At 46.1% G+C, this 27,972-nt stretch overlaps 2 protein-coding genes and 1 long non-coding RNA gene across 4 annotated transcripts; 2 read left to right on the forward strand and 1 right to left on the reverse strand.

Moving 5' to 3' along the window:
* Window positions 1-1,807: 1,807 nt before the first annotated feature.
* On the reverse strand, window positions 1,808-6,035 carry LOC135910147 (uncharacterized). The gene is made up of 3 exons (XM_065442182.1): window positions 5,973-6,035; window positions 3,954-4,150; window positions 1,808-2,127 (listed from the first exon to the last, which is right to left on the reverse strand). The coding sequence occupies exons 1-3, from the start codon at window positions 6,033-6,035 to the stop codon at window positions 1,920-1,922; spliced, it is 468 nt and encodes a 155-aa protein (XP_065298254.1). The 3' UTR covers window positions 1,808-1,919.
* A 7,567-nt stretch (window positions 6,036-13,602) lies between these two features.
* Window positions 13,603-15,980, forward strand: LOC135910120 (uncharacterized). The gene is made up of 3 exons (XR_010566905.1): window positions 13,603-13,706; window positions 14,468-14,795; window positions 15,732-15,980. It is a non-coding gene; the product is annotated as an uncharacterized lncRNA (long non-coding RNA).
* A 4,130-nt stretch (window positions 15,981-20,110) lies between these two features.
* On the forward strand, window positions 20,111-27,577 carry LOC135910121 (uncharacterized). Of its 2 annotated transcripts, none has more exons than XM_065442166.1 (4): window positions 20,111-20,225; window positions 22,433-22,585; window positions 25,219-25,452; window positions 27,160-27,577. In XM_065442166.1, the coding sequence occupies exons 1-4, from the start codon at window positions 20,194-20,196 to the stop codon at window positions 27,314-27,316; spliced, it is 576 nt and encodes a 191-aa protein (XP_065298238.1). In that variant the 5' UTR covers window positions 20,111-20,193; the 3' UTR covers window positions 27,317-27,577. The 2 variants fall into 2 exon arrangements, with proteins under 2 accessions (XP_065298238.1, XP_065298239.1); XM_065442167.1 differs by having other exon boundaries at window positions 22,436-22,585.
* Window positions 27,578-27,972: the final 395 nt, after the last annotated feature.

Here is a 27,972-nt window from a genome sequence, read left to right on the forward strand (position 1 = left end):
TCCCAAAAGCGGTTCGTCAAGCGGTTCGGACCAATTTTGTAGACGGTAAGGTACACCTACTTCAAAATATTCGCGCAGTAAAGGCCAAGTGCAATAAATTTCACTAGGTCTTAATAATCTCTATACGCTTCGCATCTACTCTCACTGTAATCTTGGCAAAGCCGCTGGCCTGGTAAATGGCTAATTTTCTTAGTGGTCACCTGTCTGTGAGCTGTAGTGATGGCGTATTTGGCGTCAGTTTCAGAACCGTTTCATTATCTGCAAACATCGTGAAAAATCGAGGCAAGTAAAATGGGTAAGATAGGCGCTGTCCTCCTTTCTTGCCTCGTTTTCTTCGTGTTGAATCCAGCCGAGCAAGCTCAAGTTTAGAACCTTTTTTTCAACTTTCAAGCTCAAGTTCAGAACCATACACGACTGCTGATTTCTCAGTTATGCCTTGGCTTCCTGGTGTCATCGCGCGCTAAACATTTGCAAGTTGATGGGCGTCTCTCTTCACGTGCTTTTTCGTTCTGCACGGGATTAGAGCTGTTAAGCTTTGCCCGAATGCCTACGCGTTGCGTGCCCGTCGGAAGCTCGAACACGACCAATTGCTGTACAGTACACAGTTCTTTGTAAGGCAAGGCCGACCACATCTTTTCTGACCCACGTTTCATAGCACCAGCATGCACCACGCCGCAGCAGCTAAGTGCGACGCGGACCAGCCAACGTGCACCAAGCATGTAAACTGCGCTTGAGCAAGCTTCAGAAGGGGCCTTTCACGAGCCCAGTGCCTAATTGAAGATCTACTTGCCAAGTGCTTTCCAGGGGTGACGATAAGTGCTGTAAACCGCGATGGTGCACGAAACACAAAGGCAAGTTGTATAGAAGGGCCGTATGCTCGACCAATCATTTTCAGTGATGCATCAACTTCGATACATTTCGCGCGTCCCGACGACGGATGCGACAAAGTAGACGACAGAAAGCTTTTCTGGCACAACGCCAGTAATGCCGTCAGCAGATGTCGCATGCTAGATTTGTCACGAAGAAGGAGAACGTGAGGAGGTGGCCATAGTGTCGAAGCGGCCGCAAGCCACGCGGGAATGCGATGCCACCTGAGCGAATTGGGTGATATGCTATCACGGTTGTAGTACGGCCCGTCTGGTTGCGACTTACCCCGCACTTTGTAGCGAACCAGCGGCCGGCCTAGAGGATTGACCCCTGTGGCCCAGCCGCGTCGAACCTCGCATACTTCTAATTTTAAATCGACGCTGTATATGACTAAAATGCAGGGATTTCTTCGTCTCCGTCGGCCGACAATTCAACCAATCACAGCGGAAGGCGCGCGCTGTGTGCGCCGCTGAGCACCAGATGGCGCTCGTCTCAGCGCATCCGCGCCATCGGTGGCGCTGGCCGTGCAGGGGAGAAGAGAACCATAAAGCTTGGCTTCGACCACAGCGTTCACCACGGATTAGTAATCGTACCCTGTATTGATTCTTATCCGGGAGACCCCTATAGCAGAGGACATGGCCGTTATTCAACAATGTATAAGCTTCACAAAATGACTGATCGCAAAATGATCGCAAGAATGATCGCAAAATGACTGTGCGTATTTTGACTGTGCATTTTTTATGGGCAAAACATGCGTAAGTTAATGCGGCATGCCGACATTCGCACATCTAGCATATGCGAACGTAGTCTGTTATAACTATCAAAAGAAAGGTGCTTTGCGTTCATTCACCAAATGGAGTATTGCTCGCGATAGCTTTTATGACCAATAAATTTTACTCCAGTTTAAAGCAAACTAAACGTTGTCCTGGTCTCATCCGTTTAGTGGCAAGAAGTATTTATTGGATTAGGGCGTAGTATCGCAATGGAATTCTTAGGAATTATCAATTGCCGCTGAGTACTGATAATTAGTCTTGCAGCCGACAAGCTATCCGCTAATCGGAGTGTCTTCCTTGTTTTAACTCGGTGCCTTCATCGTCCGTTGCCTTGGGGCCATCGCCAGCCGACATTGCTTCCGCCGCGGATGCCGGCCATTTTTTCTCGCCGTCTGCTTCTGCAGACAGGGAAACAATGTCCAAGTCGTCGGTCGTCGTGGCAACGCTGTGGGTGCTGTTAGACGCCATGCGCCACGCCTCCTCCAGGCTGTATTGGGAAGACAGGTGCGTACGGATCACTTAATACGCGGCGACGTAATCTCGTTGATGTGGAAAACGAGTCAAGAGGTTTCCTTTTAACACCCTCATACTCAAACAAACGCAAAACGTATCTAAAATGGCTTGCAACGCTTAAGGCGCGGCAATTCGACTGCATCTACGTCAATGAAACAATCATTACACACTGTTTGCCTTTGCGATAACCGCAAGCAGCCTGTAGCACCAAGAAATTTCCGGTCACGTGCAGTATCACTTTACTAAGCTGTTTTTAATTGTTGCAAAGCACAATAAGTATATTTTTCACATTATGGATAAAAAGAAAGGCGCATGCTGCCTATAAAGAATCAGAAGTTTATAATTATTTTTATAACTTATGACAAATTTGGCATGTAAGATTGTGTGTATTTACAACACAAAAATAGTTTCAAATTGGGAGGATATTAGGTTTCTTACCCGTCAAATTTAGCGGGATATGATATTGGGAAAATAAGGAAGACATCCACGGCTCATGACAACCGCGAAGAACAGATGTACAACTAAAATGGAATATGCATAGCCCATGATATTAATAAAATAACTCTGCAGTTGAATATCGATAGCTTTCAAACTTTTTCTTTCTTTTATACTGTTCAACTACGACCGTTATGCCAAAACTCCCACAGCAATCTGTTATATCCTTTTTTCAAGGTCTATTAAAGGTACCGTGTCCAAAATAGTTTTATACATCCACACCGAACATTTCACCTCTCTTAGAACAAAGATAAAGTGGAGTTGTACCACATACTATTATGTATAATTATTCTCCTATTATAATACCTTGTGCCAACTGGAACCATATTTTGGCTACCGTTGCTGGCATCCAGGACACAAAACTGACGGCCGCCATATACGTTGCTTAAGGTGTACATGTTTTTGCTTATTACTCGCATGGTACTTTGTGGTCACACATAGTCATTGCGCCATTAAATACCACATATCATAATCATCAACATCATCACCACCCCCGCCACCATCATTACCATATATTACTTTTTGTAAAGTTCTTCGTGCACTGATGTGTAAATCTCTTTAACGGGCAAATAAACAACATTGTGGGCCCATAGAAATAAGTACTGGAAACCAAGGCAAACTCATATTTTAAAACAGCTTGGCCTCCAAATTGAACTGCATTTATTTGAATGCGCAGCAATCGTTTTTCCATATATACATGTACGTGTTGTCCCAGCAATCACGCACCAAGATTTAAAGATATGTGAGTGCCACGTAGCTGGACACAACCAAGGTAATGTTGTCTGCCGTCGCTTGGAGATACTCAGTATATTTGCTATGCGCCTAGAGGTGTAATTAGTCTTTGTTAATTATCAGCTTCTCAAATATTTTAATTCCATCTAAAGTGTCAATGAGAAATTCGTAGAGCAACACGAAAAAACTCCAGATACGAGCTTTCTGTTGCTAGATGTGTGTCTTGAAAATGCACGATGACGCGTGTCAAGGTCTCTTTGATGTTAACGTTCCTGTAAAAAGCACAATATAATACTAAACAGCATTGTTTATATTTACGACCTGAGAGACCTCTAAGGCTCTTCACCAGCAGATGTGCCGGCTTCTAGTGCCTTCCTTCTAATTACCAGCCAGAGGTACTTGGGGAATGATGCATTTACGTAAAATACGCAGCGATAATCGCATCATTCCGATTGACTTTGCTCGTGAATTGCGTGCCAATCAAACAGGCGACATTGATCGGCATGTTACGTTGCAAAAGAGATCCAACGTGAAACGCGATTTGTGACACATAGCTTCGCGCATCTGACGCACTCATTGGGTTTCACGTGGTCCGAGTCTTGCAGGTATTCCAGCTGCCGCTGTGCCTCGTTGAACGAGTAGGCCATGGCGAACAGGCTCAAGATCACCATGGTAACCACGCCCACTGTGATAGTGGTTCGGATGCGAGCGTCTAGGTCGGCCTGGTCCTGGGACGGCGAGGGCTGACGCACCTCCGCCGACGGACTGTCCTGTGCGAACGTGCGTTTGCCGCGTTTATCGGGGTTCGTATTCGCGGTGCACTTTTTTACTCGAGAGCGTTGCTTAAGCAGTCCCAACAGCTTTTGGGGCCTTCTAAAGCTATAAACCAGCACGACAAATTGAATACTAGCACTAAACTATAAAATTAAATTGCATTCAGTTGCCAGCTCTGCGATGTCGTTCACTTGCGGCGGTAGCTTTGTGGCGATGGCGTGGCGATGCTTAGTTAGAGAGTAGCGGATTTGATCCCCACTAGAAAACCGCGCTTGCATGAGAGCGAAGTGTAAAAATAAAATAAAATAAGATAAACACGTTCGTGTACTTTGATTTACGTCCACGCAAAGTAACAAATGCGAAAAAAAGTTTTACGGACTCCTCTAATGCCGCGTGCCTCCGAATTAGATCGATGTTTTGGTTTTGCAACGTAAAACCAAAGAATTTCATTTTTTATATGCATAACTAATGCACAAATAATGAATCTGTCAGAAAACTTGGGTATCAGAAACGGCAAGTTTGGGCTTACCCAAGTGCTCGATGTAACGAACTCGCTAGCGCATACGCCAGTTTGTTCTAAACGCTTCCAACTGTGTGGCAAAGGCTACAAGTTCCAATAATAGCCTTACGTACTAGCGGATGTTCCGTTTTTCTCTGACATCGTAGACACCAAAATTAATTTTGATGTTTCCGCAGCTCGGATCCTGCTGAAATTTTACAGCAAGATCGCTTTTCATTTTAGGGATTGTTCGATGCATAACATGTGGTCCTGCATGTTACCTGTTTGGTTTTAAAGAAAACGGAATGTCATGCTGCCTTTGTCTACCATCTATCACATGGCACTTGAAAGCCACCTAGCTGTTCGTTTCTTTTTTTTTTCTTGTTTGCTGTGCGGCACAGAATGCCTATCAGATTGGGTTTCCGGTGTTTGGTTAACGAGGGTGGTGACGATGGCAACAGCTGAAGGCGCGCCGGCGGATGTGAATTCTTATTTTTCGGGTTGAGAAATTAGACAAGTAACATTACCAAGCGTTATCTTAACGATAGAGACCATGAACTGCTACCTTGCCGCACAATCTGAAGCAAAGAGAGGACAAAATATTTAACTGTGAAGTTCGACTTGCCTAAACCAGAATCTGATCATGAGACACATTGGTAGAGGGGTACTCCGGAATTGTTTTTGATTTAGCTCCGCTTCTTTATGTGCACCTAAATCCAAGTGAAGGAGCGCCTTTGCATTCAGGTCTCATTGAAATGCGGCTGCTGGGGCCGGGATCAGACCCCCCACCTTGATCGAGCTTATCAGCACAACGCCATAAGCGCCGTTGAGCCTCACTGAGTCAATTCGGGCGCAAACCGAGCAGTTGGGACGGAGCTACACTAAGTAAACAAATGTTGCCGAGGTCTTCACGATAGCGTCGCAAACACAGGCCAACGCACTTCGAGACAACCTCTCTTTCGAATGAAATGTTCAATGTATCCTTACTTCCACCCTTGCTTTGGTGACCTATTTGATTACGAGAAGCGTGTGGAATATATTTTTAAACTTCGGAAATACAGGCCAGTATTTCTTTACAGAGGACACCTTGACAACCAACTCCGCGACAATATCGGCCTACTGACCATAAATTTTAACAGGTGACAAGCTTTGCGAATTGTGTGGGCAACGAACTCGTAGGTCAGCGAAAAATAATAAGTAAGTAAAGTGCGAGCTACCGTATTCCTCTGTGCTCTGTAATTGAGCTTCATGTTTGTCACTGGCCGCGGACTCGCACGACACGATATGTAATTGGCCAGGCCCTAATAGGCAGTCCTTACCTCGGAACGTTGACTTGGACGCTCTTCAGCGCCTTCGATCAAATGCACCGTGGCACCGTCCATCGCTGCACATGAAGAGCATCCCGTGAGCACCAATATATATGGCAACATATACGGGATGTTTCAGCGAGCACTTCCCAAATGTATACGTTGCCTGTGGCAGAAAGCACAATTCTAATACGCAAGCTGGTCTACTCAACGAGGCTGAGATTACTTGCACAAAAAATCGATATTCATAACCGTTCGATTAAGAAAAAAACACTAAGTCACTTTTTAGCTATTCACCTTATGGCCCGTATTGCAACTTGCAGATTCTCAGCCTATCACAAGTTTCGAGATTTTATTTGTCGCAGTTTGTGGAGATATGCATTGGCGTTCCAGTTATTTTTTAAAAGAAAACGTTGTTTTATGCATTCAAGCATAAAAGTAACCGGAACGCCAATGCATTCCTCTGCAAAGTTCCAGAATTATTCTGTCGAAAGTGATGTGCTCCTAAGGATTCGTTCCAAATGGATCCGCCTTGAGAACTCCACAGCGAATAATCTTTTTTATCTGTTTGCAGAACGCAAAATTGAAAGCGGGAGTATACAATGTGTTTATTTGCTTAGTTAACAGAACCAGTATGTCTACTTGTCATCCGGTCGTTGAAACACGTCCACATTGTCGAAACAGCCAATTTCCACAATAGTGTTGATGTCTTATTGTTATTATAGAGCAGTAAGTACATCTAGTTACAAAATCATATTCGCCCACAAGACTAAGGACATGCATTCACGAGATTTCAACATGCTGTGCAAATTGTTGCGATTCCTTTGGAGCACACGTCGCGAGTATGGTTTGTTAAGGCTGGGCGAACGAAATAAAAAGTGCGAGGTTCTGGTGCCTTTATTAAAATTTATTTCCTTAACTCAAATAGTATGCACAGATGCTGTGAGCCCCGACTGCTCGATACGCCTAGAGATTCTGACAGGGCGCAGGAATAAATAAATAAATAAATAAGATACAGTACATAACGGGATATCAAATTATGCAAGTTGGTACTAATCCATTTTGTTCACGACCTCAGCTAAACACGAACAGTGCACATACAAAATTTGTAGAGCTCTTGTGAGAAATTAGGAACTCCCGCAAACTCCTTAAAAACGGCGATGCATTAACTATATGCGTAAGTGAAACGTGGTTTGCTTGATAATTGTGCAACTACATGCACGAACTTCAGACGGCGCATGGCGCACAAAAAAAAATATTGTTTACCGCACCATTCTAACGCAGGTGATACGACTGTCGCACGTTTTAGCTTCGTCTGCCGTATTCATTGAGGCAGCAACATGCAGCGCGAATGCAGACCTGCAGACACAAGCTGCCCATAGCGCCATCGATTGGCAGGCAGGGCATTCAAAGCACGCCATGGTATAAAAGCCTCTGCCAGGGGGCGTGAAGAGACAATCCCTAGCAAAGCCCGCCAAGTTTATTTACGCACTTGTAATGACGCTGTAGATAATCCTGTACAGAATCATATGCACAACCACTGTTCCTGACTCCTACAGGGAATAATAATGTCGCACTATTGATTCCCGACATGGATATTTCCTTCGATGCTTTTGATTTCGCTCACACGGGACGTTCGCTATTGTGAGTGATAGTAACAGTGGAGGTATTGCCCGTTCAATTGTGCAAAGCGGCCAAAGCGTAGTAAATGTAGCATTCGGCTTGAAGCGCCTGGTTATTTAGTTCCGGCGCCAGCATGCTGTCACACTGCAGTGTGTTACGTCGTTCTGTGCCTAAGCTCAAACGTGATGGATGAAGCAATGAACACAATTGGTGCAGTTTACCAGTTATAATAGCTTTTTCGCCGCGAAATGTATTAGAGCACCAAGCAAGTATTTTCTTTGTTTTTCCGCTGCTCTTCAACACTACGAGTCATCGTTGGAAGAAGCGGTTAATAACCGTTGCTAATAAAAACAGCGATAATGTCAGCGATGATCACTGCGCATGTTTTCTCCTCGCCCAGGAAATTGTGGAAGGACCTGTGTTATTCTTGCATGCACACTCTGCGTTACCACACGTGGTTATCTACAAAGACGACTGCCATTTCAATACCAGGTTTCCTGTCACGTGACATTAAAATAGTCTCCGTTGTCGGTAGCTGTAACACCAAGCTGTCCAAGGAACCTTTCCTAGGCGATGAACACTGAGGCTCCACATGCAACCGACTGCCTAAACTAGTCTGTTGTTGTGTTGGCGCTACGCTTTAGAAACCAATTTAGTGACTGCATTTAATACTTTATAACAAAATTTATCCAGCGCCTGATGTGTGTACTTACTAGTTCTTGCTCAGAAAAGCGTTTCTCGCTTGCGCAGAACGAGAAGCTCGACAGACGCTTTCTTCTTCTGCTTCTTCTTCCATTAGAAATCCCACCGTGATGATGATGACAGTCGCTTCAGAAATAGTAGACTCCTACTACGAAAGAGAGAACAAGAACCGGGTCGTAGTATTTTAAAAAAATACGAAAGTAAAACATTTTAGTGTTGTTGTTTCTTCGGCACAAGTGGTATTAGTCACTTTGCGGAATCGGGCAAACATTGGCTGGTTCTCCCAAAATGCAATAAAAAGGCAATAAGAACTGCCCCCCAGGGAAAATAGGAGCTAATGAACCATTGGAATATTTTAAGACGTCATAGAGAAGGGAATTGTAATACAATAATCAAGAGCGACAATCTGTGACACGTGCTATATGCAACTCATGCTTGAACCACACCAACGCTTCAAGCTATTGTGAAATGACAGTCGAAGTCTTATACTTCACGTGAATTATTTGTGCTGTTCCTTAAAGATCTGGCTCGTTGTGGTGTGTACCCTAAATTCCTAGACGACCACAAAAGTGGCAACCTTTATTCCGATCGACTGACGCTTATCGTACATCATTTGCAGAAAGATAGGTCTTCCCTGATATGTCCGAACACCACTTTGCACTTCGATATCAGAGCTCGCAAAAGGCCACTTTTTCGACAATTACTCGTTTAAATACTTTTTTGCGCATTCTTGCTTCAATTGCATTTTTAGGAAGGGAAAGATATGGAAGTTGAATTACATAGTATGACGTCGGAATGAAGATAGAAATCTTTGTCAACTTCTACAGCCACACCAGTTATTGGCTGAGATCCCGCAGGGTATAGTGCAACCTGAAAGATTTCTAGTTTCTAATTTCTAAGCCGTCAAGCTGTACATAGCTTAGCAGTGTTTACCGAAAACTCGGCATAAATGTAAGTCAAAAGAGGTATTTACTTCCATCCCAAACACACATATTATTTTTCTAGCCGAATCTAGCAAATGCTCCGAGCGCTCCACGTTCTTCAGTGCAGTTTAAAAAGAAGAGGAGGAGCTTCCAATTCGTAAGTCCGATCTTTCTTTGCAGTAGGCGGCGTTTTCTTTTCGATAACGAAAATAAACTAAATGGATAAAGCGACGACCATTTCAATCTCTAGAATATACCACCCATTAAGAAAACGCATGACTGTTGGTGAAAAAATATAATTACCACCAGGCAACGAATTGCCTTCCACACCTTAGACCTAATGTTATCGTCCTGTCTTTCGACAAGTGAGTGTCAAAATTTGGATTAACGCAGCCACCGAAAGGATGATTGGTTACAAATTAAAGCCACAGGTCAGTTCTCCAGGTCATCCAACTCTGTGCTGTCTGAAGTGCTATCCGCGTTAGGCTATAGGCGTGGTAGACTGTACTGCAACCAAAAATGTAAATGTCCGCGCAAGAGGGCAGGGGTGCTGCCAATTTTTACGCACATGTCACGCATTCTATTAGCGCATCAGTGTATTCGTCGGCAGTCTGGTTATTTCTCCTACAAGATAAAAGCCCCTCCAATGGATGTACACTTCGCGTGGAGATGTCTTAGCAGCCTTTATTTTCCGAGTATAGCCTCTCGAGTTAACTCTCTGCAGCTCTCAACTACATCTCACTTTCCTAGGCAACCTTCCTTTAGCTGCATTTGACGTAGGCCTGCTAAGCATCTAACGCCTTTTAAGATGATTCGAACTAGAACCTCTTGTTGTTTTCTCCTACTCTGTTATTTTTCAGTCCTGCTATACCTTGAAGTCTGATGTATAGTTGAAAGTTAGAGCTGTCTCTGTGTATCTACTTCTTTCTACGTCCTCGTTTAGTCGCGCTTTCATATTCTATCGTGAATTCAAACCAGGTGGCCCGTCGATGTGTTTTAACCTGAGATTAACGTTAAGTGGCCCGTTTCCGATAATTCAATCAGATGTTCTATAATATCGTCTATATTATCCAATGTTCTGTCTCTTCATACCAGTTCGTTGAAAATGTCAACGTTGCTCTTGTGATGATAGAAAATATTCAATTAGGTCATTCTCATATATTCACCAATATTCATAAATTGACCAGATTATTAGCTTTCTCTGGTGGTCTCGTCATGCTTAAAATGAAATCGTGAGGTTCTGGGCAGGCTACACGGTGAAAAGATTGACAGGGAACTTGCAAGTCGGCGGCACATGCGAATGCAAAATACGGCATGAGTAATGTTTCCCAAAGCCTCATTCTCGTTCTGGTGGACAACTCTAGCTGAAACACTAAAATTAAATATATTGTGGTTTATGGACATCCGTCTGGAGACAGATTGGGAATCATGGATTTCCGCTTAGTAAATATGATTCAATTATCCGTCTTCAATTCGTGTGCTAGTCAACAGTATTGTCCACTGTTAAACGTAACCTCCAACTACCAGTGATGTCAAGTTTAATTCCGCTTTATCTAGTGAAATAATGCCTGATCGGATGCATTAGGCGAACATCTATGCACTAAGAAACACTTTCAGAGCCTTCATGCAATATTTCACTCGCGACCTTTCGCCAAATAAGAACTGGGTGCCTCCATCAAAGCTGGGCGATACGAATGTTTGCCCAGCATAGATACATTGCCTGTTTTCCTTGCGTGCAATCTCACTGCAACAGCTTCTCACCGCCGCCCTGCGTAGGTTCTCGGCAGATGCAGCCCTCGGGTGAGCCTGACATGACGTCGAGCACGAGCGCCTTGCACATCGAAGCGACGGACGGTGGTAGTGATTCTATAAGCTTCGACTCCACGACGAAACTGAGGACGTTGCCCTACGCCTCTCGTCGCAGCGTGGGTGGCGGAGGCGGCGGCTTTGAAGACGTGGACTGCGACTGCGGAGACGCTGGCGACAGCGATGACCTCGTCCCGAACCCCAGGCGGACGCGCACTCCGTGGTCCAAGTTGCACCAGAGGATGCTCGTGGGGGTCTTCCTGGTCGGCATCCTGTTCGCCGTGGTCGTGGGCGCCGCGAACTTCCTGGACACCGAGCACGACGACTCGGTCAGCTTCCGGGCCATGCTGGAAGCGGCAGCGGCATCTTCCACGAACGAAAGTTCCGGCAACGCGTTTCAATTGCGATAGCACAGTTTGTCGCATAAGTCGGTCCGGCAATTCGAGGCCGTGCGACTAAGTGCCCATGCGAGCTTCTTTTGGTCACGTGCGAAGGAATAACTTGAGCGTTGCCTCTGGACCGTATCGAAAGCGGTCACAACCAGCTGGCCAATTGGAAGCGGTGTAGAAACATCAGTCCAAGGATGGAAATACAGAACCCCTCTCAATGCTTCTTTTTTTGGCGTACTTGTAGGCGTTCTGCATATTGCAACAGTTTGTCATTTCACTGAAGAGTATCCAGATTCCAAACCGCCTATTTTCGCGATTCATTTACGAACTGTCTTGTGACCTACACTTCGGTGATAATGATCATTTCTTCACTTCTAAATTAAATAAAAGTACACAATATGAGCTATTTATCTTTTAATCATTATATGCATGTAAGCATGTGGCCACCGGTAATTAGCTAATTTTACAGGAAGGGCATCAATAAATAAGTAAACAAATAAGTAAATAAATAAATAAATAAATTTTACAAGCCATGAAATACAGATGGAGGTCCCACAGTCCAACTGAATTGAGACCTGCTATACCTAACGAACATACAAAATTACTCTCACAAAGGGATAAGCGATAAATGTGATTACAATATAAATACATCAAGCACAAAAAAGGGCCACTGGGGAAAGGAAGACCAAATAGGAAGTGCGCTAACTTCAAAGTAAAGTTTATTTTCAGAAAACCACGCGTTCTTATCTGCCGACACGTAAGACCTGTCTGATGATCTCGGAGCTTGGCGATCGTGGCGCAATTTCCGAGGAAACAATGTGACACTTGGGGTAATAGAAGCTGCGCGCAGTGCTCGATAAACTGGATACGTTTTGAATGAAAAAAGTTAACCCTACATATTAACCCTTTTCCTATGAACACAGACAATATTCATTTGCCAAAGAAAAATATTTCTAGGTCGAATTTTATATGGAATGCGTCGGTACATCAGCCGAGCAAAGATAATATTTTGATGTTGCCTGATATCCTCTACTTTAGAAAAGTAAATTTGTTATCCACCCCAATGCATGCCTAAGCTACATGCCAGTTCCTATAAAAAAAAAAGCCTTCGCAGCTCATGAAAAACGGGTCTCGGTCCTTATGTTCTTTCTCTTAAATAACCACACCTTGAGTAGAACGTGCCATCACCATGACTACCAAAGGCTGGCGTTATATTGATTTCAACAAATCAATATGACACCATATATTTCAGCATAACGTCAACATGCTCTAATGCTTTAATTGCTGGAAAATTGAATATAGAAAACATATAGGATTTTCCACATTCCCAAAAAATGATACTTTGCCAGTGTACTCAATCACCACCCTGAAAGCTATTATGTAGCATTATAGCTTGGTTCGCAATATATGTAAACGGAACTCGTGATGGTCTTTTAACTAGAGCAGCAAATATCTCAGCTGCCCCACATGGACACACAATCGCAATGTAGCAGTTTTGTCTGTCTTCTTCTTTTTTTTAATCTTTGAGGATTACCCTACTTTTATGTTGAGCAAAGCAGCTGGCAGTTAGGTGAGGGTGTGGTACGCAGATTTAATAACCGCGCGAGCTGTGCTTATTGGCAGTTTAAACGAAACAAGTGTAGACCCTTTCTTGAATTCCGGTAATGTCAGTAAAATATAACTTTTTCTCACTATGCAAACGCTGTCAGGTTTTCAGGTGTGCGCCGTCAGCACTTCCGAGAACTATAATATTATTGTCATTGCCTCTTGTTGACGCTTAAAACGAAAAAGAACCAGCATAGAGTGCGCACAAATACACTTACCTGTATTGGTGCACAAGCATGCGCTTACGCGAAGCAATTGTTCAATATTTAAAGACAAGAGGCTCTTTTTAGCTTTTTTGAATAAGGCACACGTGGAAGCTATAGAAAGTAATTTTGCTGTAGCTATCACAGTCGCATACCACGCGCCAGAGCTACTGTAACAATATATGGGCTGCCTGTATGTTTTCGTAATGGTTTTGGTAGAGTGATTAAAATATTTATTTTAGTGCTTGTTTGTTTAGCTTCTGATGCCGTGCGTTTTCGTTCGCACACCTGATTCTTGACCCATTTTAAGTTCTCGCCATCATCGTCGTTATAAGTTAAAGGGCCTGGAGCTATGCAGTTAGCGCGTGAATAACACACGGCACAAGGTCGTTGACGAAGAAGAGGAAGAGGATTTTGCCAGGAGGTTTTTGCTCAGCACCGACGTCGCGTACGTGATAACGAACGAGAACAACAGCAACACCGATATCACGACGCGTAAGTGAGCATTGTTTACTCTTCAATCACTAAAACGGGAAGCTAAAGCTTTGCTAGGGAGTTTACACCGGAGTATAGAATTTCCGCGTCTTGCCATACCTCTGGTGAGGGATGTTAGAGGAGCAAAATAGAATGCAGATTTAGCCACTGTATGGAATAAGCATGCAGTCTCCTAAACGCCGACACGAGAGGAACTCAGCAAGTAATCCGTGGTGCAATCCCATAGTGGAATTATTTTCACACCAGGAATGTGAATAACCAACTGAAAAAGGAGCACGAAACTTTCCAAAAACAAAAGAGAGAGAGAGAGAAAGAGAAAGAGAGAGAGAGACCCACACGGGTAACTTAGAAAGAAGTCTTCGCTATTCAAGACGCATTTGTTGGCTTTCTCACCGCTGCTCTAACTCCCAGGATCAGTCGCTTCACCAGCTGAGCTAAGTCGGAGTACTAGACGTAGTTCCACGCAGGTTTCCTGTGAGCACCCTTGTTTATTATTATTTTAGTTGAAACGGAACGCAGCGATTGTCGAATTGGCCGCGCACGCTTAAAGGGGAGACAGGCACACTCCTTCCTTTAGTTTCCTTTTTCTATTGGCGCATGTAACTGGCACCTTTAGTTCTGTTCTAAGCTCTCTGTTGCCAGCCGAGTGACGTGAATTCGCCAACAAGGCACTCGGCTGACACAGGCGTTACACATGTAACCATGAGTACGCCTCCTCGCATCGCGTAGCCACTGACCACCCACGTCCATTTTGATCGCAGAACATGAATGACCCGGGAGAATGGAATCGTTGGAGACGTCGGCCCCAGCCTCACCCTTACTACCAAGTTCCGGCTGACCGATGGATTGCTGGCGAGGACATGTGGAGAGAGCATCCAGCTTACCCGCAGCTTGGTCAGCGCCGATTCCATGATCGCGGCATGGCAGGAGTTCCGGGCCGTGGCCAGTACTACGAGGTTCCGCGGCCCGCTCCTAGAGGGCCCTATGCGGTGCGCCAGGAACCACCACCCATGGCCCGTCATGGAGCTAATGTGGCTCCCGCGTACCAAGCTCCTCTTCGTCCTTCCGCAGTTCTTCCTCGCGAAGCAGGTGAAATCGATAGTTTGAGGACACGTCGTCGGTCCGGGTGGTAAACTAATGTCAAAAGGAAGACAAGAGCGCTAAGCACAAACAGGGCTTGTGTCAAACTTGTGTTTGATGTTTGGCCATCCTTTCGCTTAGGACGAGAGGAAATGGGTACTTATCAACCACAAACCCTTTTCGCCGTGATCCTTCTGCTTCGTGGCACGGTGTGCCAAGTTCGTGGAGCGAACTTGGCACACCGCTCACTGACAGGCTTGCCTATATTTAATTTTACTTTGATCTGTATGTCTTCTCTCAAAACTAATGGCGATAACCCTGGTTTCGCGCATGCCTCATGTCACCGTAGACATTCGCGTGAAAAAATGAAGCGCAGAGATTGAAGCTTTTGGCTTTAGATGCGGTAAGCGTAGTTTTTAATTGGAACAGTTTTTACATGCCTGATTACCAAGAATCTCGTTTTTGAAAGATGCATTTTTGTGGAACCAAAGCGTCTGCATTGGCACCTGTGATAGAGCCTATTCCATCCTTGCAGCGTCTTCAGGGGTCTGCGATTTCGTCTGCTCTGGCATGGCTTCCGAGATTATATTTTAGTGTTCCTACGTGTGGGTTGGTTCGCTGCAGTTTACAAATGCCTCAATGCTTTTTATAGCACTCATATTCAGCGACTTCATCAAGGCGCTCATGATACTTTCATAAGGTCTGCTTCATAATGTTCTAAAAGGAATTCCGTTCTCCAATGTTCTGGATATAGAATGAAGTAGGCCTCTGCATAACACAACTCGTAATGCTACGCAGCCTTGTTTGACAAGAACTGTCTTTCTTACTCTGATCTTTCCAGTTCCATGCTATAATGCATGGCGAAAGTAACCCAGTCGCCGTTTAAGTAATCTGCTTTGTTGGCGTTTATCCTATAGGCGTCTTTCCACTGCTCCTCTGACGCAGGGCCAGCTCCGCGGCCGTTGCCTTTCGTGCACAAGCAGGCACCTTCTGCTCCCGCCCCTCCACAGACACCAGCAGCGCCTACCACATCATTGCAATCCCATCACCAGCAACCACCAGCCGCTGCAGCACCTCCAGTGGCTGCGGTGCAGTCTATGCCAGCTACAGCGTCTTGGCCCCTACAAGCGACCAGAGTGCCATATGTGCCCGCGCCAAAGCCTGCTCCTGCGATGATTGCAGCCGCACCCACAAAGCCGGGTGCAAGTGGGCAGCCTGCGCATAAGGTTTGCGCTCCCTTGTTCTGCATGATACCATGGACAGCGGGAATTACTGTGTAGCTATCGCCTCAGAAGAGAATGCTACGCCGGTTTGTAACATATGAAACGAAATAGCGGCCGCGATGGGAACTAGAGAAACGTAACCAAAAAGAGCGTGTTGCTCTCCTTTGTGTTTAGTTAAGGTTCCCGTGTCGGCGAAATGCGGTGGACCCACCTATGAAGAATACACAGAGTTGTAACATTTGATAATTTTTCCTCACATTGACGTGTTGCGGCAGTGCGTCCACAGATGTAATAGGAGAAGAAAATGTACAAAATTACAGATTCCGGTAACAGTAGTCGGCCTAAATATTTACATTTTGATCAACACATTCGAGCCATGTAAAAGAAACAGATTGAGCTTTTGGGGTCACATGGTTCCTGTATGGGCGATGCCTCTCCACTGGTAAAAAACAACTTGGCGCTCTTGCAGTTTCACTAAAACTTCAGCATTCTGTGATTACCTATATTGTGACCCGGTTTAGCTATCTCATGTCACAGTTTATCTCACGATTCGTGTTTTCGGCATTCTCTGACCGGACTTTTGTCCACGTTTCTTAAAAACATGGGCTAGGGCCTCTCTCGCGCCTCGAATATACGATACAGCAGCGCCCTTCTGCCTCGATGCTGAAGCATCCAAGGCTTGCCTGTCAGTCCACTGATAATTCATCTGGAACTTGGTTGTCCTTCCTATAAAATGTTCGGAGTACCCGTTCCTTCCTAGGTCCTTTTGAATGATTACACGCTCCTTCAATGATCTGAAGAGCTCTTTATTTAAACCTTTATAAGTAAAATGCTCAATTTTAACAATGCTTCTACATGACCAGACGGTATTCTGTCAAAGTATATTATGATTAGGAATTTTATTGACATAATTTGCTTTGGAAACTTCACGCAGTTTGTGGTACGTGGCTTATCTCTTTCATACACACAGTGACCGTAGTTGGCAACTAGCCTGCACCAGTAGAGAGCTGCAGGCTGCCGCTTGCCGATGAGAAAGCATTGGCTGCTGCCTATATCTCACGATTGACATATTACTTGCGCCTGCAGTCAGGCCTAGCACACAATTCGGGTCGCTGAGAATGGTGACATTGACTATGTGCCTGAAAGGACAGCTTCGCCGCCGTTTATTAAGGCGACAAGCGTTGTTAGCGTACTAACGGAAACGAAGATAAAATGAAAGAGGAACAACGTGCGTATCATTCCTTAACGTGTCCACTCTCGTGAATATGGAGAGCTGACTCTCACTCCAGTGATATCGCGGAATTTTTTGCCGGTAGTGTAATGGTCCAATTCTAATGCAGAAGAAAGGTAGTTTTCGGTAGAGGTTTCTTTCATTCGCTGATTTCCTTGCCTTTAGTGGCCTTATGTACTTGTGGCTCCCTTATTTCTCTTGGCACTTTTGAAGGTGCCCCAGAAATACACTTCCGGTACACTCTTTCTTAATTATCTCGCCATTCGTCAAAGCCGCATATAGTATTACTTCATTTTCAGGAATCCGAACGTAAGTCATCATATCAAGGCTGACTTTCGACCACGCTTAGCACTCTCCTAGATCACTCCCAATTAAAAAATAGACTGTATAGGCAATGATCGTGAAGTTCGTTGGTGCTTTGAGCAGCCGAAGATGTTTCCCAGGACACAAAGGTCCAACTTTACGTTCGCTGAATAAGCACACTTCCTGCTATGGCGTGGGCATGACCCATTTGGGTCTCAAGGAATAAAACTGTGTCTGTTTCGATTCTGGTGTCATGGATGGCTTCCTTAAACAGGCCATAAGCTTCACGAATAGAGCGTGTAATGACACACTTCGTTATATACTCGTTCTTCTAGCACAGTCTAATACTAACCAGATCTTTCCTGTTTCAGGTTGGTTTAATACAGTTAAACTCGTATTAAGTCTAGCAATCGAGTGCTGCTTCCCGAATTGCCCTGGTTCACCCTCTTCATGGAAAGCTGTGAGGCTCTCACCACACACATCATGTTTTGTCTAGTATTTGCTACAACGTGCGGCTGCTAGAATGACATGATGTATATCATTGATATTGACTTCGGCGGCAGAGCTGAAATATGAGAATGCTCATTCAACAATTTTGAAGGTTAGATCGCACCCTTTCAGTTATTCTTCCAATGTGAGCAGGCATTGCAGCTCTATTCAGATGTTATACGCTGCCTTCTGTGCCCCATAAACTAGAAGAAATTCCATTTGTCGGAGCATGCTTCCAAATGCACGGCGGATCTAAGAAAGACGCGACTTTTGTGCTGCCTGGCTTGCTACATTCTTTAGGGGCGAAAAACATTCAACAAGCGAGACAAAGTATCTTGAGAGAGAGAGAGAATAGTTTTATTGAATTGGAAGAAGAGTCGATAGGGGGTTAAGAGCTTAATGGGTGTGGGGCCTCAATTCCAGGACTCCACTGTCTTCTGCCTCCAGCCGAACGTGACCCAGAAGAGCCCTCTGCACCTTCGGGTCTTAGCTGGCGGGTTGTGCCTCCCATTGCTCCAGTGTGTTAGTTAGATTATACCTAGCTAAGTAGGCATGTAAACTTGGCGGTCTATTTTGGCACCCCATTAGATGTGGTACAAAGATGGTGGCGAGTCGCTACGCCACAAACAGGCACGCGCATACATCGTTGGGAAAATTTTGTTTAAGCTTAATAAATTTCAGCAGACCCCCCTTTGAATCCTGCGGAGATCTATCACGTTGGTAGGGGTATCGCGTTGGTAAGATGTTGGTAGGGGGAGGTGCCGTATCGTTACCTCAGGCCGTGCTGGTGAGCAAGAATATCGCGTGGTGCCATCCGTACCAGATCGTTATCCGCCTCCTCGCGATGGCCTTCCTGCGAAGTGGCGGGTTGTGAGTGGGAGGGTGATCGTTTCTCCGCTCGGTTTGTTAGCTCTCTGAATTTCAGCGTTTCAGAAATAGGCAGAGACGCGATGAAAGCATACTGAAAAGTTTGAGAAAGTCAAGAAAAGATGCTGAAAAATTAAAATCAAAAGCAAAGTAAGCTCACTCACCATAAACTGTATGCACACTGGAAAACTCCTTAAAACCAGCAAGCATTGTACATGAAAAGCAAACTAGATATTAGCTATATACTGTTTCTAGTTCGACTACTCAAGTAACACGTAGTCCCTATAAATTGAATGTTGTGACCCTCCTCAGTTGCGTCGGGCTTTGGCCGACGTGGCGTAGGACGTTGACTTGCGTGGTTTGCGTTGACTTGCGTAGGCATTAACCTCAATTGTGGCGGAATGGAGTTGTGGCCCTCCTCTGAGACCATCGTGGCGCATGACACAGAGGAGCAGGCCAGTCGCGCTCTGTGCCGCTGACGTGGCTAGGCAATTGCCTCCGTACATAGCACTGGGCAGTAGCCCGTTATGGCAGCGTCAAGCAGGCCAGGCCGTGGAACACTGCCACGGCACCACCGCTGCGGCTCAGGAGCTTGAGCTGTCGATGGCCAACTCTCAGATGTCCTCTCTCCGGTCCGTGGTTCCCGAAGCTGCCGTTTCTCGCCTCCAGAGCACAGGTGGAGATGCGTTTGCGCTGCTCCTCGTCGCCGTCAGCAATGGCAGCTCATAGGAATTCGCCTCCTTTTTCTTCTTATTCTCTCGCGCTTCACGTGTCCAATCCCACTTCGTTTCGCCGACCGCTGTCGTCGTTGTCTTCGTGTATTTGTTTATTGTCGGTCACTCTTGACACTAGGCTTGTGTCGCGCTTATCCTTTTTGATTTGTTGATGAGAGCGGCTGACGAAGTTTATTGGCTTACATCTCTGGAAAGCGACCTTTTGGCTTTAACTTAGCACATCATCTCCCAGAAACGTTACCTTGAAAGGGGCATTTAAGATTGAATTTTATGAGTGAGTATTATCTAAGGATAATATTAGTGAGTTTCCTGCGGTGCCATAATTTACCCCAGAGCATCCCAGCATTCTAATTTTAGTACAGAATAATGGAATAAGAAGCTTTAACAAAAACGAACGGATGACTCGGTAAACAGTCAAATATATGCACGAAAAAAACAATGCACTAAATAAGCAAAATTGCGGGGCAACGCAGCAGAATCCAGCAGTGCTTCCCTCCGGCACAAGGCCCAAGGAAGAGCGGACCTCGAAGCCAAAGAGGCGGCGCACACACGAGCACTCCATGGTGAACACGTCGCAAGCCTCCTCACCAAGGTAGCATTGCGTAACGCTGCGGATATCACGCTTAGCCTGGTTAAGCCATCCGTAACAAGATGAGTACTGTGTTTTAGTTCGAAAGGAGAAGAAGTAACATAAAGAGCTAAAAACTAACTGCAGTGAAACGTTTGACCACCTAAAAGCCCAGCCTAGAAACGGAGGAGCCTTCAAGCAAAAGTGGACCTTAGAAATACCAGCGGAAGCACTATGAAAAGCTAGCAAAGGTGCCCTGTTTTGATAGTTAAGAAAACGCCATCATTATTGTTTTCCGGAAGAGAGGCGTGACCTAGAACGTCCAGCTCTTCGGCATGGCATTAGAGGTCAGGCGGAGCTTGCGGCACGCTAGAAGATATCGGAGACGGCGGGCTGGGAATGACGTGATAGCGCCAACAACAGGTACAAGCGTCGTCTGCTTAGTTGCGGTCTCAAGGCTCCGAACATGAAAACTATAGAATTGCCAGTGCTGCTGCTAGGCCAAGATTGATTCAGCGGAATACACCACTCATCTATAACGAATTTAGCCAACGAGAGATTTTGTTGCAGTTGGCCTTTAACCGTCTAAACTGTGGAGCACTTTACGCTCTCAAACTGGCAACGCCGTACAAAGCTCTCACCACACTTCTTCCTTCCATTATGGCAGTTCTCATTAAAAATGGCGCATGTGAGCAAAATGCTCAGATGGTGCCTTTTTCGCAAGCATTTTCCACTCAACATCATTTGGAGTATACGTTAGCAGCAGAGCGGGAACACAAGTTATTCTATAATCTGTCTGAAATCATGCATCTGGTTGAGCATGTTGGGGTTAGAAAACAGCGTTGAGCGCTTTTTTTTTTGCTTATTGATAGCACAGAACTGGCCGTACAGTTCAAGACAGAAGAAGAATCCGATGGCCATCTACTTTATTTAGAAACCCTAGCAAAACGCGACGCTAATGGGATGCCGTTCAGCGTATTTAGAAAGGACACACAAACACCGGCATGGACTTCAACTTTAGTTCCGTACACTCGACCTGTCACAAGAAGTCAGTGGTCTCCTCAGTTTTACGCCGTGCAGAAAAAAACTCTGCTCAGCACCGGAAGACCGAGTGGATCATCTAGCTATCATACACCATGATCTATTGTCTTCGGGCTACCCCAGTTCTTGTATCAAAACTGTCGAAACTCGTTTAGCTCACGCGGTCTGACAACAGCCACAGCGACAAGAGAAAAAGAATAGGATTTCAATACCTTACGTCCCCGGTGTAAGCGAAAGCTCGTCCGAATCTTTCAGTCGTACGAAGTTGACGTCGCACATGCCCCTAAGCGCAAGCTCAGACACGCAATGGTGACGGTGAAAGACAAGCTAGCAAAAAAGACGTTCCAGGGTGGCGTGTACAACATCCCTTGCGCCTCTTGCAAACACGTGTACATCGCTGAAATGGGCAATTTCTGAGCAAAGATTGAAGCAACACAACTATGATGTCAACAGCAAGCACGTGGCAACAAAGGAACTGGCTACACGTAGTGGCCACGGGCCGCGACATCGACTGGTATAGCGCAAAGATAATTGGAGAACAAACGAACACAATGGCAAGGCTTTTTCTGGAATGTCTTCATATCCAGACGACGTCGCACAGGTTCGATCGCCACTCAGGCAACCTGTCCCCGATGTACGCCAGATGATTACGTCCCACCATGAAGCGTATATTACCAACCTCAACCTTCACTTCATTCCCTTCATGGTGAACAAGGCTCCCGTAGTAGGGCCAAAACGTCTTTTTTTTTCCTTTTGCAATATTTGGTCGGTACTTTATATTTACCGCCAAGATTCTAGTCAAGGATAAAGCGGATGCCCATACAAAAAAGCAGTAAATAAAAGAAACCAAGACGTCTCGACTTCCATACGGGGGCCGTGTTTCGGCCTCCGCATGGGAGCCGGAACATCTTGGTTCCTTTTCATTTAAAGTTCTTAGTCGGCGTCTTTTTTACCCTTCACTATGAGTAATCCCGACCAGACGAGTTTTCGTCGAACTCTTGATTTCATTAGATTGGTTCTGTTGAGCTGCGTGACACTTGCATATTTTAATATGTCGCGACCAATTCCACGGGCGCATGACATATGGGTATTCGTATAAATGGTATAGTGAGTTCCAAGGCTGGAAATGTCTGTATGCGATCGCGATAATGCCGCGTACTGTTGCGAGATGTTTCGTTGCATCCCTGCAGCAGGCGGCGCCGAAGCCACCGTCGCCGAGGCTCCCGCACCGTGTCGGGCTTTGAGGGCGACGCCCGGACGTCGGCTGGGGCGACCGCAGCGGAGTCCCGCAACAAGACCGCGGCGATGGCCACCAGAGCCACTACGCGTGCCACGACGGCAAGGTTGGTGCGTTATTTCACAAAGCGAGGCTCTTCATTTACAGGCGAACGCTCCCGTATTTTCGCCCACCATGATTGTAGCTGCTGCTGCTGTCTTGTCCAGTAGGTCACGCATAGGGACAGCACGTGCAAAGTGAGTCGACGTATGTCTGACTTCATCAACCCGTAAAGTTGTCTGAGGAGCCGTCTATATAGGCGACGAATTTAGTCAGTCAAACAACAAGCTATGGCTAAATTTACTCAATGAGGCAATTAAGCCCTTCGCGCGCATAAGTCCTTTAATAAAGCGGAGCTTCCGATGTCTTAATTTGTAGTGGTTTCGCGTATCGGCTTGTATGACATGACGACTTCCATGTCACGACGACAAGGCGTGCGCCTTAGTTTACAAAGCGAGGCTTTTAGAGCGAAAACTTTACCGGCCGCGAACTTGCAATTTCGCCGTGGCGGCGCTCCTAGGAGGCACATGACGTAACAACGCGCGCCTCGCCACGGATAGTTATCTCACTCTCTCGCTCCCTGGTCACTACTGCGCAAGCGCCACTAGTTGCACCGAGGCACAGGTGTTCAGCCGCTGTGCAGCGCCGCGACTTTTCCCCTCCCGCCGCTTGGCATCACGTCACTCCGCAATTCTCGTCGTTGCGCTCGCCTCCGCTCGCTTCGCCAGCGGCGTCGCATGCCTGATAGCATGTCGGAGGATGGAAAAGGAGAGCTCGCGTGCGCCGCAACCACAGTTGACGCGGCAGTATGGACGGCGAGGATTCTGATTAGCAGCAGGAGGCCTGGAATCCACATCGGAACGAGATGAGGAGGAAACGAATCGCCCAGGATACAGATGAGCAGTGCGCCGAAGACTGGCCAAATGCCGCAACATAGCTAGACAACCAGACTAATCTGGACTTGCAATCAAAATTAACCAAGGCTTACCATGCTGTCTTAGCTTACGCTACGTATATCCTGGCATAGCCGAGCTAAGCCACTGCCAATTTTTATTTAAAGGCGAGCTCTCCTGTATTTCCGCTGAACGTGATTGTAGCTGCTGCTGCTGCTGTCTTGTCCAATAGATCACGCGCAGAATAGAACGCGAAAAATTAATCGGCGTATGTCTTACTTCATAAGGAGAACCCCGAAAGCTGTCCCGGGAGCCACCTCTATACGTCACGGCTTTAGTCAGTGAAACAACGAGCTGTGCCTAAATTTACTCAATGACTCAAGTAAAGCCCTTCGCGCACATAATTCCTTTAATAAAGTTCAGCTTCTGCTGTCTTATTTTTCTAGACGTTTCGCGCATCGGCTTGTGCGACGTTTTTCCGAGTCAGTTGGGCCGGTCTTAAAGACAGTGCGATGGTAAACTTGGCTAGTTGCGAAATCGCTTGTTGAAGCGTTAGCCGATTCTTGAGACTAATGCACAGCCACATGACTTGAAATGGGTAGCGAGGTTCATCCTCTTGCAGTTGGGGCTTCCGCGTTTTGCCGATTTACCGGATAGGCGCTCGCAATCGCTGTGCTGCGAGACGCGTCACGCAATATTAACAGTTTTGTATCATTTAAATAACCGCTTCAGTAAAGCTTCGTGTTATGTCAAAATATGCGTTCCTTCTGAATCAATTTTTTTTTGCTCATCAGAAAAATATTAGTCGTATATGGCACCTTCCCTAGCAGCCCACTGCAGGAAAAGGAACGGCCTATACACTGACAATGATTTTTGTGCGTACCGGCCTTGGCGGTGTAGTGGCTGTGGCATTGCGCTGCTAAGCCCATGGACGCAAAATCAATTCCCGGCCATGCTGACCAAATTTTGATACGGGCGAAGTGCAAAAACGGCCAGGTATCGTACATTGGGTACCCGTTAAAAAACCCCAGGTCCTCCACTACGGCTTCCCTAAAGTCAAATTGTGGTATTGGGACTAATATAATCGAATTCAAGTTTTAATTGCACGCAGTTTGAATCCTGAGTGGCTACCACGGCTGTAAGTGGCATTTCCGATTCTTTACTGGCGACCTCGGCTATCGCAACATTCTGCAACCTAGGGTAAAATACGAAAGCATTGATCATTTTGCATCCTGTACCGTAAGGTCATTAGAGGCAACCAGCGCAAGCTCTCGCTCGCTCGCTCGCTCGCTCGCTCGCTCACTCACTCACTCACTCACTCACTCACTCACTCACTCACTCACTCACTCACTCACTCACTCACTCACTCACTCACTCACTCACTCACTCACTCACTCACTCACTCACTCACTCACTCACTCACTCACTCACTCACTCACTCACTCAGTGTGACTCGTGGGTAAGGAAATACTCTACAATGCGGTATCAGTGCAGATATATGTACTCCAAGTCGGCCGTTAGATATCATAAGTGGTGCACAGCGATTCATTAAAAATACTTGTAACAATGACGAGGCTGAGGAAGTCGGTTGACATCCGTTTTTTTTTTCGTTATTAGCAGGACAGGGGCGCGAAGCGACAACGGGGCTGGCCGGAGCTACAATAGCTTGTGCCATTCCGCTTCGTCCACGCCTATCCATTTGAGCTTCAGTATTTATGTCAATTTCCTGGCTAGCAGCCTGTGACGAATCATCAGTTCACCGTGTGTGTCACTTCGCTTCACTATGCCGTCGAACGTCCGATTGCAGGAGGGCAACCTCGTCGTCGTCTTCGTCCTCCTCGTCGGAGACTGCACACGTGATCCAGATGATGAAGACGCAGAACCTTCCCAAGCCGCCGCCCGATAACTGGCACTCGGCGGTGCGGCTCACCGCGGCCGTGATCCTCTCGGGCACCATATTCTCGCTCGTCATGGTGGTCGCCTACATCGTCCAGACGACCGGGCTCCTCTCCTGGGATAGCATTAACACCAATGAGGGCACGTGAGTGCGCCGACAAGAGTTACGGCGAGCTTAAACTCATTCAAACTTCCGGAATCGCTACGTAGTACATCCCAATATTTCAGCGTGGAGGTAGGAAAAGAAATGCGTCTAAGACTGAGCGTCGGACGGCAATATAAGTATATACTGATTAAAAAATTAAAATAAGAAAAAGTGGGCCAAACACCCCAGCACGTAATTGCGTGCGTTCGTGTATGATCGTGCAGCTGCGCTAGGTCCGTCGCCTCCTTTTCTGCGGCACCGCTCAGAACTCGCAATACACTGCTAATTATGCGTATGATCCGTGTTTAGTGTTGTTGTTGCAACGGTAGCTTTTGTTTTTCAATTACCGAGGCATCGAGCAACATGTGTGAAATTGCGGCGCGCAGCAAACGAGCAGCACGGGGTGGCGAAATTGGCTGAAACTCCGGTGGTGAGTGGCGCACAAGCTTATCACCAAGCACGCCACCGATGGAGTGCTGTTCCCAGCGTTCAGCGTGCGACGCGCGCATGTGGCGAATAGAAGCGGCGATAGAACGGCGTCGGAGCAAGTTGCTGTGAGAAGGCTAACGTTTTAGTTGCCTGACGTCATGTTGCCTCCTAGTTTTCTGGTTTTCTTCCATCAGTTAGGGGTTATAGGTGCACACGAAGGAAGGGTGTCCACGGAAAGCCTGCGACGAGCATGTACTGCGTGAAAAGCACGGCACTCCGCTGAGAGAGAGCACAGTTGACGTAGATTTTGAAACATATGCCCACTCGAACAGTGATTGGGCAATATGGACGAGAATAAGTCTACATGCTTGTCCATGAATTTAGAAGGACTGTGCTAACGTACTTTCCAAATGTAATCATCATACACATACAAGATACAGAACCGATAATTATTTGACATGCAGACACACGACACTGGCAGATCAATTGTGTCCGATATACGATACTTGTCATTTGTATTTAAGGTACATCATTCCAAAAGGTATTTCCCCATCATAGCTTCACTGTAGTGTCATTGCAAATGTACAATTGTGTACTCGTAAAATGCTTCTCACCTGCCAGCTGACATCGTAGTCGTATTGCGTAGCAAGTGGTGGAAGCAAAATGGGAGGCACGTGATAAACATTCTCCGGGACTTCGATTGCTTATCACAAGTTGACAATGTTGAAGTTGCGAAAATGTGCGATTGCGCATGCTCCGCATGATATAGCGTGCTTGAAATCCAGGTTAGATATGCGAGTTTTCCCGATGTCCAACTCGGCAAAGCTCGATGCCAACATACAGGCGGACGACAGCGCGCGGGTTTCGTACCGGTGACTTTGTGTTGACAACTGAATGGGAGTGTCGTAGCGTTCCCAGTCAGTGCAATATGGCCACAGGGCGCGTATCTGTAGCATTTCTTCACAAGCGGTCACATAGAATCGGCACATCTCGTTAAAACGCGCACGGCCTTTGTGACACGGCAGGTCGCACGCACACCGGGTCACCGGCGCATGATGTTCTGTTACGTGAAAAGGGCGTGTACGAAAAAGAGACTGCAGAGCAAACATCTCATCTCTATATGATAGGCAGTCACACGGGAGGTGTTTGAAGGTTTATTATGTGTCACATGTGTTGAAATTCAGATTGTCTGACCATCCCCATCAGTATATATATCTGCAGCAAGCCTTCGCTGTAAGTGAGTGCGTTTCGTCACAGAAAACGCAAATGTGTTCGCAGACATCCTAATGGGCCCGAGAAAGGAGTAACCGTGGCGGTGGCTTTCCACACGAACGACACCGCTCTCCCATTCTCCGGAGCCAACGACAGTTTTGTGAAGCCCGAGGGCCATCTGAACTATGACCAAGGGGAAGGAGACATGCCGACGCTCCTGTGACAAGCCGGAGTCGACCTGGCGACATAGCGTGTTCACGAACTCTATATTTATAGTCGATATTTCTGCCAGGCGATAGGCGAATTCGCAGTGCGTTAACCCATCGAAACTGCCGCAGGAAAGTCGTTGAATGTGCTCCATGAATTGTCTTACAGGTGGAAAGAAAACTGAAAAAGTGGACGTACCGTTAAGCGCAGTTTCTGAAGTTGTCTCCTGCATTTTGATATCCACAGACAACCTGTGGCAATTACGTATATTTTAATGTTTTTTTCTCCCATAGGGACCACATCACCACGGTGAGTAAGGTCATTGCCATAGAGGTTATTTTTTTTTTATTTACCCTCAGGGCCTTTCGGCATTAGAGAGGGGAGTGGGTTATACAACAAATAAGGAGGAAATAAATCATGAGCTTATACACAATATTTGCTAATTATACAATGTTAGCTATAAGTATGAAAAATGCAGTAATAGAACTTGACATATAAAAGTAATATTAAACAAGAAAAAGGAAAACACCAGGAGCAGTTCGTACAAATGTTTGCTATTGTATATTGTTAGCTAGTGCTTTTCGAAAATGATCATTGTTATTAATGGAAACAATGTCAGAAGGAAGTTCATTCCAATCTTTCGACGTACGTGGCAAAAATGAGTGTAAAAAG

The sequence above is a fragment of the Dermacentor albipictus genome, chromosome 7 (assembly GCF_038994185.2).
Source record: "Dermacentor albipictus isolate Rhodes 1998 colony chromosome 7, USDA_Dalb.pri_finalv2, whole genome shotgun sequence".
NCBI classification, from domain to species: domain Eukaryota; kingdom Metazoa; phylum Arthropoda; class Arachnida; order Ixodida; family Ixodidae; genus Dermacentor; species Dermacentor albipictus.

Excerpts from the sequence above, each read along its gene's own strand:
- LOC135910147 (XM_065442182.1), bottom strand. The coding sequence starts at position 6,035 with ATGGACGGTGCCACGGTGCATTTGATCGAAGGCGCTGAAGAGCGTCCA. Across the intron at positions 4,151-5,972 it reads GTCCAAGTCAACGTTCCGAG|GACAGTCCGTCGGCGGAGGT; the intron begins GTAAGGACTGCC and ends ACGTTCGCACAG. Across the intron at positions 2,128-3,953 it reads GACCACGTGAAACCCAATGA|CCTGGAGGAGGCGTGGCGCA; the intron begins GTGCGTCAGATG and ends TTCCCAATACAG.
- LOC135910121 (XM_065442166.1), top strand. The coding sequence starts at position 20,194 with ATGGTGAACACGTCGCAAGCCTCCTCACCAAG. Across the intron at positions 20,226-22,432 it reads TCGCAAGCCTCCTCACCAAG|CAGGCGGCGCCGAAGCCACC; the intron begins GTAGCATTGCGT and ends GCATCCCTGCAG. Across the intron at positions 22,586-25,218 it reads ACGCGTGCCACGACGGCAAG|GAGGGCAACCTCGTCGTCGT; the intron begins GTTGGTGCGTTA and ends GTCCGATTGCAG.